At 38.0% G+C, this 12,280-nt stretch overlaps 1 protein-coding gene across 1 annotated transcript; it reads right to left on the reverse strand.

The window, feature by feature from the left end:
- Positions 1-504: 504 nt before the first annotated feature.
- Positions 505-12,280, reverse strand: RPP40 (ribonuclease P/MRP subunit p40). Its single transcript, XM_083826163.1, has 8 exons — positions 11,969-12,280; positions 10,895-11,039; positions 9,542-9,610; positions 7,984-8,079; positions 6,707-6,832; positions 2,365-2,563; positions 1,899-2,033; positions 505-1,088 (listed from the first exon to the last, which is right to left on the reverse strand). Exons 1-8 carry the CDS (start codon positions 12,263-12,265, stop codon positions 890-892), a joined length of 1,266 nt encoding a protein of 421 aa, XP_083682289.1. The 5' UTR covers positions 12,266-12,280; the 3' UTR covers positions 505-889.

A 12,280-nucleotide genomic window follows, 5' to 3' on the forward strand; every position in this document is an offset into this window, starting at 1 on the left:
CCTCCCACAGCATGAAGTGAGCAAATTCCATTCTAGACCTGTATTGGAAATGCTCACTCCATAAAACAAACAGATCCACAAAAAAAAAAAAACACATCCAAACTTTCATGGACTTCAACAGGAGTTCAACTGGATTCTTCAGAGCTATGCTCTTAGCTTTACCACTTATTATAACAAAAGCAGTTTCACATCAGCTGCATCGTTCAAGTGTCCATAGTGTTCTTCCCAGAAATGTGTTCCTGCGATAATATGATAGTGAAGCCTTAGCTCCTCTGTAGGCTGCCCTGTAAGCAAGAATCACAAGCTACTTTTAAAAGTAGAGATTTGTTGGGGTTTGGGGTTGCGAGTGCGTGTGGGGAGGTCAATAATAAAAGCAGCGAGAAGTCTTCTGCATCACTATTGACACTGCTCCTCACTTCTTTTCCCTCTTCCAACTTGTGGAGAACACTTCTCCCTCCTTTTTTTTTTTGGCCTGCATGTAGGCTGAATTATCTTAAACATGAATTCGAAGTTTTTAGAGATCTTTAATGTATAGAAAGAAAACATTAAATCCCCAAATGAGCTTTTCTCCCAAATATATAACAATCTTCAAATCCCAAAATGACACCTGGATAAGAGGAAATCACCTACAGTCAAAGTCTGAGAACTTACAACTTATCATTTTCTTAAAGCTAGACCTGTGAAGCCTTTCAGAAAACACTGTATGACAGTGAAGAAACAAATATCCTTTCCTTCCACTGTAGGTCATGCTTTAAGGGCTATAAATAACAGATTAACACACAAAACTTCTTAAAACCTAACTTATCTAATTATTTTTATAAAAACTATCTTCATAGGTTTCTATACAGTACCATCGGATTATTAGAAGGCTTTTTCTGCAGACAGAGCTTTACGGAGGACAATCGTCATTAGTTCCTACAGCCATCTGAAGCCAGTAGTCCAGATTTCTAAAAACAACAAAGTTGTACAAGTTCTCTCCTCCTTTGTGAAAACCATGTTCATTTTCTCTCCAGGAAACAGGGCTGTCTGCGAAGCCATGCACAGTTAAGGTCAGCCAGTGTGCCAGTTTTGGTTCAGTGAAATAGGAGCTGCAAGGAAGAAAACAAGATTATCAATAATTATAATGGAATGGACAGCATGGTCAAGTATACAATATGAAGTAAAAAATCAAAGATGCAGGCACTTTAGTGAACATTTGTCATTATCAATTGTCAAAAAAAACCTGCTTTACAGAATAATAAGTAAGTTCAAAAAGAAAATATTACATAGGGAGCAAGAAGCTTCCAGAATTCACTTTCTGTAGTGCTAATACAGGCAGGCATCACACTGATCCATGATACACTAGCATCATGTAGTTTGGTATTTAACTAGAACCACACCTACCCTGTTCATCAATATTCAGTGCCCTACGTTACTACACTTGATTAAAAAAACCAAACTCATTATAAGGTACTTTACTGTAATGCCATAACAACCTTGAAGTAACTTGAAATACTCTTTTCAGTATCATAAAGGGATTTCAATCTTATTTTCCATCAGTAGTTAAAAATGCTAAATCAGACATATTTGAGGGCACCTGACGTTCATAAGCAGAGAAAATTTGAAAAATGTAGGAGCTCAGTGGAGTCACTGTTTAGAAATTAAGATAAAAAGCACAGTCTTTAGTAGGATACAGCGCAACCATTCTCAAATTTGTATGTATCAAAAATAATCCAAAATTATTTACTGCTTTTTTATACTGGCATTAAGCTTCCTGCCCATTTCCTAATTCAAGTCTTCATTTTGCACATTGTTATTTACTTCCAGTAGTGCTACTGAAAATAAGTATTTGAAACTGATTTCAAAAATTAAAAAGTTTTAGAGTACACATTTTTTGATGTACTGCTGTGAACCCTTACCACAGCTGCTCCAACAATTGAATTATCTTATCAGGAATTATAAAGCCTGTAATTGTGCACAAAAAAGCTTGGTCCACTGTTGTGTTTGGCTGAGGACAGCAATAGGTTGATAAGAAGCTAGAAGATTTGTTGTCTCTGAAAAAAAACAAACACAAAACAACTGAAATAAGCACACTTACAAATTCCCACAGAAGGACTTAGTACCAAAAAATTGTACCCACAAGTAGTACCTATGTATGTCATCTAAATTAACACCCAAGCAACTCACGGCCAAGCAACACCCAAGATTCATGGGTACCTCCAAAATCACAAAAATTACTCTAGAAGTATAACCACTTAAGTGTATAACAGCCATCCCACTTCAGAAATGTGCCTTTCTTAATTCTTACTTAACTCTTCCTTAAAATAAATTGTGGTTTTCCTTACGTAACATGTATTTAAAGATGAAACAAATTCAAGTACTTACAAGTTAACTTGATTCAGGACAGCACCTAGCCATTCAAACAGTTCTTCTGTACTGCAGGACTCTTCTGGTTTTCCTTCTAATTCATTACTTTGCAACGCTGGACACTGCAAGTCTCTTAATGTGCTGAATGTTATTTTTGGCTTCAGGGCCCGTATTTGGTTTTTGGGAAAGTATGACATCAATGTTGATCCCTCTGCACCTTAACAACACAACACCACAAGGAGCCCTTACAAAACTACCAAACAAAAGGAGCACAGAATTCATGAAACATTTGTACATGTGTATAAGAAAAGGCAACGTGCAGTGTTAAACTGAAACTAAAACTGCTTACATGCTGTTATCTTTTGCAAAAGCCATTTTTGGCTTCCATATCTTCTTGGAAATGAGAATTAGTGCAAGATCCAGCACCTCAGTACAGCTCAGTTAAATTACTATTTAACTAGCAAATGAAGAAATAGATCTGTCGATAGAAAATCTGAGCAAAATTAACTGACCGCGTAATGAAATTAACTAAGTAGAAAGAGAAATTCAGAGTATTCCTGAAAAAGAAAGCATGAAAGGAAAGCTACTTGCATGTTATCTGCTCCCCAAGACCTGCAAATACATTCACACCATAAATATACCCACACCTATGTATCTGAGGCCAGGGAACATTTTGCCTTACAAGTGTCCATACATTCCCTCCCTGCTCACGTGCAGGTATCTGCTGCCATGTAAGCGTGATACATGCATTACACCATTAAGTCACTCCCAGGTCAGCATCTCTAGAAATTTCTCAGGCATTTCAGCATGAGAGGGAGAATACATATGGTAAATGTACGTGAAGATAATGCATCTCAAAACCATTTAACTGGAACTTGGCTCAAATGAACTCAAGCAGCATTTCTTCCAAAAGCACAGAGCATCTGGAGGGATACCAGTGTGTAAGAAAGCATCCCAGAGGCAGCACGGCATCTAGAAGCAAGAGCAGCTCTGATGGGGTGAATTCCAGAAGTTCTCAAGAATACCTTGCAAAAAGCTATAGTATTGTATAAATTCTCCTGGAACATCCCTTTACAACTACAAAAAATGTCCCTTTTCAATGATCTGAACGGCACTCATTCTTCTACCCAGCATGTCAAGGTACGTAAATCTTCCAGTTTTCTCAGCTGAGGACAAGACCACATAAGAATCATTCCCAGAGGCTTTAATTGATCAGTAAAAACAAGGTATCTGATGTTCTAGGTGTGATGGGAAATCTAATCTATGGGCCGTAAGATTTAGAGAAAAATTCTTGATTTACAACAAATTGAGAATTCATCTTCAGATGTGGTGTATTTGGAAGGTAAACTCATCCCAGAGAAATATCAGAATTAACCATCGAGATAAGAAGCTCTCCCACCTACCTGGCTGAGGTGTCTGCCATCCCGGAACACAGTTTCCCCTGAGTACTGAAAAAGTGGGCAGCTGACTACAGTTTAAGAACTGATTTATCACTGATATGAAGAGAAATTCTAGGACTGTCTGAGAGAAAAGGACTTTGAAGGGGGAAGGGTAAAGAAATCAAAATGTATGGCAAATCTCACTTTACTAGGATCAGAGAATTAAAAAAAAAAAAGTGAGAAGTTTTCAAATGCAGTAAGACTGTAACAGTTAGATGTGTACCTTGATGAATGTTATGGGAAAGGATCTGTTTCTTCAGCTCTAGTAATTGATCCAAAATAGCTGAAGTTCTAAAAACTTCACACAAACTTGGAAATTAGCATCTTGCAAATCAAGAGATATTAACCAATCTCCTTCTTGAAGCAGTAAGATAACTAGTGTGAAATCAATTCTCCTGAATTTAAAGTTCCAGATAATATTCAGTTTTCAAAATGTGACATTGGGTTCTCTAGTAAACAAGAAATAGTACCTTACTCACAAGAAGTCTGAAGTCCAGAATAGCATTTAAATACCACTGGAAAGTCACGTATGAACAGAGGAAATCCAAGAACAATGTACAGATAACTAGAGAACAAAATATTCATAGCTCACTTTCAAAAGTTCTGGACTGCTGCAACTCCACTGTTATCTAAACCACCAAGGGCAATCACTTGGAGGAGGAAGGCTAACCCGACCCTTTTTAATCATCATGCAAAAGAAGGCTGTCCAAGTGCAGAAGGGCACTTTGACAAAGACAGGCAGCTGCTGAACTCGTGTTAATTTATATAAATTTTTATGCATTAGAACATTTAATGCATTAGAACAAACAATCCTCATGCAGTCTGTACTTCCTATAAGCATTCGTTAGACTGCTCAAAGGACATATAATATTGCATGAGAACTCTTAGTCAAATAAGAAGTTATACATTTTAAATGTCCGTTCCAAATGGGATCTTCAGTGATAGTCTTAACCTAAGAAAATCTCAAAGGCTACAGCCAAGACTCCAACAGAGCAATTCATCTAGCTACAGCACAGCTTTCTGTGTCAACAACAACCAGGCACATTATCAAAGTTCTCTTGGAGTATAGTGAATTTCAGCCAATAAACATTTAAAATTGTCATAGAAATTACAGCAAAAGAACAGAGAAGAAAAGATTGTTTTGATTGCCATTAAAGACATGAGACACTCCACATTCCCCTTTTCTGTTCCTCTTGGTGCCAGCACCAGGAAATAGAAAAAATGGGTATGAAAACTGAAAACCCTGCTTTTGGAAAGTGACACAAATGTTCACAGGCCTGCAGCAGTGCTGGCCATAGCAAGAAAAATCAGTTACCAGCAGGAAGGCTGCAGGCACTATACTCATGGAGGACAAAGACCTCAAGAAAATACATCTCTTTTCCCTTTCCAGCAGAATCCACACAGTGCCTCACGTCTATTATTAAAATCTTTGAAGGTTTTATTTTTGTCAGTACTCAGGAAGAGTCTTTCAGATGTTACAAGCTCAAAAATTCCTGCTCAGAAAGACATTCTGATTTAACTCCATATTCACGAAGTGATTAACCTGACTAGTTTTTTGGCCGTAAGAAACTGACAAAAAGGAATGCTATTCTTCCTGAATGCTGCTACAACTGGCAGCAATAAGACATAAAAACCATACTGGCCCTAAAGTCATTTTGCTCTCTGTCCAGGGTCAATAAATATAAACAACCTGAGCCTGAGGATCTGCTACCTTAGCTGGATTTATGTCACCATTTATGGTAGCAGGAGACTTCACCATGACATCTTCCTGAAGATGACAAAGGCAGAAATTGCAAGCTTTAAACAACTTCTGTATGACAAGCAAGGAAGAATCCTTGTAACACATTTAATACTTAAAAAGGAGGAGGGGAAATGTGAAAGACTATCGAGTGAAACACGGGACAGCGCTGAAGGAGCTTGAAAGCAGTTTCTTACATCAGTAACTTTCAGATTTAGTCTTGAAGAGTCAGGCAAGACTAAGAATGTAAAGAGCAGATTGGAAAGGATCTCTCCCTCTTCCTGCTACTGTGGAGACTTTAGTATCACAGTATCACAGATTTCTAGGTTGGAAGAGACCTCAAGATCATCGAGTCCAACCTCCAACCTAGTAACTCTGAGCAGAAACACACTAAAAGCTACACAGCTCTGATAAGTAAAGCTTTTTTTTTTTTTGTAGTATGAGCCCCTGCGTTTTTTGTTAATGCTAGAGAAATGCTACATATCCTTAGACACGGCCTGTTCTGAGGTAACACAAGCAAACAGGGGACTTTGGAAAATGACCCTCAGAGGAAGTGCAAGACTTAAATCCTTGAAGTAAAATTAATGTAATCAGAAACCAGTAGATAAATGGACACTGGAAGTATGATGATTTGAGACAGTACAATTTCTTATAACAAACTCTCTCTGCTCCAAGACTCAACAAAGCGTTTGAGAATAAAATGATGAAATAGCAGACTGTGTGTGTATCAGTGTATGTAGCATGTGATGGAAACGGAGACTTTTGAACACGTTCCATAACCACTGCTGAAACTCAAAAGTTCCCCACCTCAAGTACTACACCAAGTATGTAACCTATGCATACTAATAATGGTTACATAGGTCACAGTTTTATAAAGTAGAAGCAAAACTATCAAAGAGGCAAAATCAGGCCAGAAATCCTGGGCAACAGGGAGACAAAGAAATGAAGTAACTAATGTGTGACTCCTATGAATCACTGCTGGGTTCCTGAACTGATCTGCTATGTAAGAAGTTGCACACACACAACCAAACCAAATAGTAACAAAATCACACCCAAACATAATTTAATCTAACTTCGCACTCCACTAAAAATGCATTTGGACAATACTAGAAAAGAACAATAAACCACAAACATTTGGACTTCATGGCAATTACATTTTACTTTTACATTTAATTCTTATTACCTGTATTATACCAAGCCATTAGGAAGTCAAATTCTAAAGGTTTCTTTTCTTTCAAGGCCCAAAGCACCCTCTTATGTTTCTTGCCATCAGGGTGAAAGTTGGAATCGGTCAAGTCAATAGTTATAACTGCAAAAACGTACAAAAGACATTTTTACTCATTTGACTGACTTTAATGATAAAAATGAGTTAACAATTAAATAAACACAAAGAGCATTAAACTATCTTTTCACACGGTACAGCATCTTTATAAAGTATTTGACTATGAAAATATGACTCCCCATTATATAAATAAGTATTCTCCTCCTGCCACCCTTGTTTTGATATAATCTGGAACTGCTTTCTAGTAACTGCAGTGACAGATTCATTTGTAATGGCAGTGACAAAGTCCCAAAACAGTGTCTTTAAAAATATCTTGGTAACTAGGCAAGCTATGAACACTAAAAAACAAACAAACAAAAAAAACCACACCTGAAATTTCTAGCATTAAAAGCCATGTGTACGGCAACGACACAATTACAAATGTTTTTTCTAGATAAACTGGTCCCAGACTAAAGCTTCATTTTTCATACAGAAATTTTATCAGACATTTTACCCGACAAATTGAATGGTAAAATGATGCTCAATTTTCCAAAATTCTTTTTGTAGATACTGAAGTTTCCTCTTCAAAAGTTCATTTATCAGCTATTCACTAGCACAGATTTGAATATGTTTGACATAGCACAGTAGATATTTAAATTATTATTTAAAAATCATACTAAATGTGTTTCCTCTGCATCTGTTGTAAAATTAAAACTTTGAGCACCATAAAGATTACCATTTTGTGTCAGACAGTATAATTCTCCCTTTCAAGCAAGTAAGTCTTGCATGAGTCTCTTCAATGATTTTTTGTGTGTGTGTGTGGAGTGTGCAAGTTGTCAGACCTACCGTAATTAGGTTAGTATTTTCTGGTTTAAATCAGAATGCATAGATACTCCACAAAGTATACAATTCTTGAGTCCTACATCACCCCAATATAAACATTTCATCAAAACCGCAGAAATTAAGTTTTATAGAATACCCACAGTATCACACATTTGTTTCCTTACAGCTGCTTTGTTATTTTGAAAAACTCTATTTTGTCTCTTCATGCAACCCTTTCATCTACATCTGGAAAAATACCACCTAGACAACAAACAACTATAAGGAAAGGTAAGTTTTGGACTACTGGTTTAACATCCTAACAAGGTGCTTCACAGACCAATCTGAAATAAGCAGTGTCAATAATAAATTATACTTACTATATCTCATTGCTTTTTTGCCAGAATACTGAGAAGGGCGACCTTGCAGTCCAAGTTCCTCATAAGTATCTTTATCCACTGACAAAATTAGTTTTCCTATAACAAAAAAACTCACAATTTTCATATAAATTATCTTCTATTTAGTTCCCTTGAAAGTCTTCTGAGCACCATGTACTTTATACAATGTTAACTTTGGATCACTAGGTATTACCAATGTACTCCAGACTCCTACGTTTCAGTTAAATTGATCACCAGATTAACCCTTAAAAAGACATTTAAATTCAATTGTTCCTTGTTATCATACAGGTCTTACGAATTAGAATGAGAAAAGTGCAACATTATTCCTGAGATAGGCATAGCTTTTTTTTTTTTTTAAACTGTACTACCTAAATGTTTTCCTCAGTCTTTACTCTACTTGTCCCCTAACATTTGCTGTGTCATTGGTTGAACACTACACTAGGATGTAATTTTATAAAGATTCGTGCGTGCACTGCTCAGTTGAACACAGAAAAGCTGTACCTCCTGCTCCTGTGGAACTATGCACACGGAGTAACATATGCTTATTAGCGATGAGCACATAAGCTCTGGAACTCTCTGGAACTTCCTGGTTCATAAGCCATATCTGGCAGCTGCCAGTTGATACAGAATTTCACACAACAGATATCACTACCACAGTATTTTGACTCTAATGCATGTAACAGCATAATATAGAATATAAACAAGTACGGTTGTTGCTGAAGATTTCAGATGGCAATATCACCAGAAACTGTAATGCTATCTCTGCATTAATTGTGCATCGCTTATAATAACTATACCATGTACTGTACAAACTCAATCTCTATCAAGTATCTACTTTGCTAGGACTGCGTTAATAACATACATCAAATAATTCCTCCTCTGAAGAATCTGAATTTACTTCTGCTCTGATAGGCACCTATTCTATCATCTTAGGCTAGAGAGCAGACAATCCAATTTGTTTTTCAACTGTGTTTGATATACCATTAAACTGAAACGTGAAGACACATCTGAATCCCACAACAGTTACATTATTTTCTTTGTATGTAAAGTCCCAGTTAAGAAATGTTTTGTCATAAAACTGTGATGGAAATGGAACAGAGATTTTTAACACATTAAACATTTCTCATATAATAAACAAAATGTTTTAAACAGTGTTCCTAAGCAGTGCTAATAACTTTATTTCTTTTTTGGTACAAACTTCGTCTTTAAGACTAGTAGGAAACAAGAATTTGTAAAGCAGTGTATTCACAAAAAGAATCCTCTGTAGCAACTGCTAAGTCAGATGAAGCACTGACAATCTAATGCTATAAATAAGTTATGCTGATTTTTTAAAAATTATTTTACCTAAAGGAAAGTTAACAGCATGAATCAAAAAAGTTAAAATTAAATATTCTATCAATTCAAGCATGCCTCTAATAAAGTAGACTAATATGGTAGGCATATTTTCTAGTTTACATAATTCCAAATGGAAACAAAACAAAACCAACACTGAAGACCATAATCAAAATGTGTATCTTATTAAAAAGAAAACAAAACATACCAGTTGGTATCACAGCTGCAGTATTATCTTGATCAATTTTTGTATTATAGGTAAGTGCGTAGCATGAACCTTTAATAGTAAAGCAGAAAACCATGAGATTATACAGTTTCTGACGAAAGATAACAGGAAGGACATCGAGATAATTAAGCATGCCAAATACATTTGGAGTCATTCTCAACTCTCGCTTTTTATCAGGTACCTTTCCTCCACCATCTCAAGCAAAATCATTTTTTTGTTATTATTTTTTTTTATAAACTTTAGACTGGCGTTGTTTTAAAGAACCTGTAATAGAGATAACGTCAGCAATATGCCCCAATATGGACACACTTCATCTGCATGTGCAACCAAAGAAACCTTTATTATGAAATATTGAAGTTATTAACTCACATTAAAAAAGGTGGAAGATGCTCACATTATTCAATATATTTTGTGTCAGATACTGCCACGAAATTTGCTTTAAATATTCCAGATTAAGTATCTGTTTTAAAAGCGCTTCTAAAAATACAGAGTCAGATCCTGTAAAGTCAATATACAAATGTCATACCGCTTCCATAAAACTAGTGGCAGAAAAAACATTAACGAGACTAAAGTAAAAGAGACTAAGAAAAAAAGCCCCACGTTTAGCAAGTAATATATTTCTTGCTTTCCTCTTTCTCTGACATGTTATCTTCTCCCCTTTCTTTATTCTTTAAAGCTTTTTTCCTCCCTGGCAATCATCTCAAGAGTACAATATTTATCAGGAGCCAGACAAACGGGCCCCACTAGATGAAAACAGCCCACACTGAGAACGTAAAAACAAGCTGGCTGGGCACAGGCTGCATCTTTTTGATCTTTCTTTGCATCCTCTTTGCTCTTACTACGTAAAGATGAACCACCACAAGTTCATCAGCCAAAAGAAAAATGAAAAGCAGCAAGCCTTGTTTTCATCTTGGAAAACAGGCACAGGCTTTGCCAGCAGTGGAACACTGCTCTGTGGTGAAATATAAAGGAACCAGAAGAAGAGAAGGGAGCCGATTTCTGCAGGAATTTACATTAAAACAAAGCGCAGAAGATGAGAGGTGAGATTACACGTAGAAGCTCTCTTGATAGCTGGCTTGCAGAATTAAGATGGAATAAGGAAAAACAAAGAGGAAGCAATCATAACTGTTTGGGACCCATCAGCTGTAAACAAATATAGACACCACAAAGCAGAAAAAAACAGATAAAGAAATGCACAGAGAATTTTCTTACTACTTTTTTTCCCCTTCATTTAAAACACATACCAGAATAAATAGCAGTAAATAAATTTTAGTGTTTTATGAAAAAAAAATAAACAACATTACTGTATCTGTTATGTTCCAATCACCTCCTTACCTTTCTTCACAAAAGAATCGATGAATTCAGGAGCAACCAATTCATGAACCGATAAATTCTTCACCAGATAGTACTCTCCAATGTCTGCAATAGTACTTTTCAGCACTTCAGGTAGTATACCACATTCAGGGATCAAAATAGATACCTGTTAGGAACATAATTGTAATGTAAATCACATCCTAAACTATGCTTCAGAGGAAAACCAATAAATACAAAAGAAAATCTTTCCTTTTCAGAGAGATCAGTACGTCACACCAAAATGAGATGAAAAAATAATTTCAGGTTACTGTCTTTAAAATGTATGAATTTGCACAAAGTCTCCGTGTACCGCAGATACATTTTTTGTTTTTTTTGCACCTTACATGCTGCACAATAGCATTTGACGTGTTATGCAAAAGCATGACTTCACACGGTGTGCTTTAACCAAAGACCTTGTTTCAAGTCATTACAAATTTGGCTTGAAGTTGCACTGGAACATTTCCTTCAGCCTTCACTGCAGGAAACAGTTATATGTAGAAACATAGGCTAAGCATTCGTGCAGTCTCGACGGAAAAGCAAAGCTTGAAGTATAACAAACTAGTTTTTGGAATACACATTCTCTGTTGTAGAATATTTTGGAGGTGAGCAGAGTGAGCAGACCACAAGAACAAAACTCGGAAGACAGGCTTATGATGGGCATGGATGCCGTAAGGCATACATTAGGGCAGGCTTATCATTGGGAGTAGGAAATTAATTTCCAAAAGGGACTGGGGCAGCCAGAGTTTCTTACTGAACTTAATGTTCACTCTTGTACCACTGATTTGCGTTTATTTTAAAACCTTTCTCGTACGTGTTTCACAGACCAAGAGAACTCCTAAATCCACGTGCCCAGGGCAGGCGAGCTCTTTACAGGGACTGGCACCAAACCGATACCAACCCCTTTTTCTTTTCCCCACAGGGGCACAACACGGCCGCCACCCTCCCCCCCCGGCGACCGCCTCGCCCCGCCCCGTGACGGCCGCCGGCCCAACGGCCGCCAACGGCCACGCGCGCGGCGGGAAGCGCCCATTGTCTCGCGACCCCCCCGGGACTCACGCGGCAGTTGTAGGCGTGGTCCCGCACGTGCGCTGCGTGGCGCGAGCGCGGGTGTCGCGCGTGCCCCTTCTCGCACACTAGCAGGTGCCGCGGCGCCTGCTGCACGCGCCGCAGCGGCGCCGACATCCTCCGCCGGCCGCCGCGTGCGCCGCCGCCCGGCCCGCCAATGGGGGAGCGGCCCGCCGCTCGCGTCACCCGTCGCCAGGCGGCGGGGGGAAGCGGAGCGATGAGGTCACTTCCGTGCAGAGCCGGGCCGCCGCCCGCCGGGGCGAGGAGGGCAGCGGGCGCTGTGCACATGCGCTGTAGCGGGGC

The sequence above is a fragment of the Anser anser genome (assembly GCF_964211835.1).
Source record: "Anser anser genome assembly, chromosome: 2".
Classification (NCBI taxonomy): Eukaryota; Metazoa; Chordata; class Aves; order Anseriformes; family Anatidae; genus Anser; species Anser anser.

Bases quoted from the DNA above. Each gene is read 5' to 3' on its own strand.
- RPP40 (XM_083826163.1), bottom strand. From the start codon at position 12,265: ATGTGCACAGCGCCCGCTGCCCTCCTCGCCCCGGCGGGCGGCGGCCCG. The intron at 11,040-11,968 runs GTGAGTCCCGGG...TGTTCCTAACAG, and splicing joins ACCACGCCTACAACTGCCGC to GTATCTATTTTGATCCCTGA. The intron at 9,611-10,894 runs GTAAGGAGGTGA...TTACTATTAAAG, and splicing joins CGATTCTTTTGTGAAGAAAG to GTTCATGCTACGCACTTACC.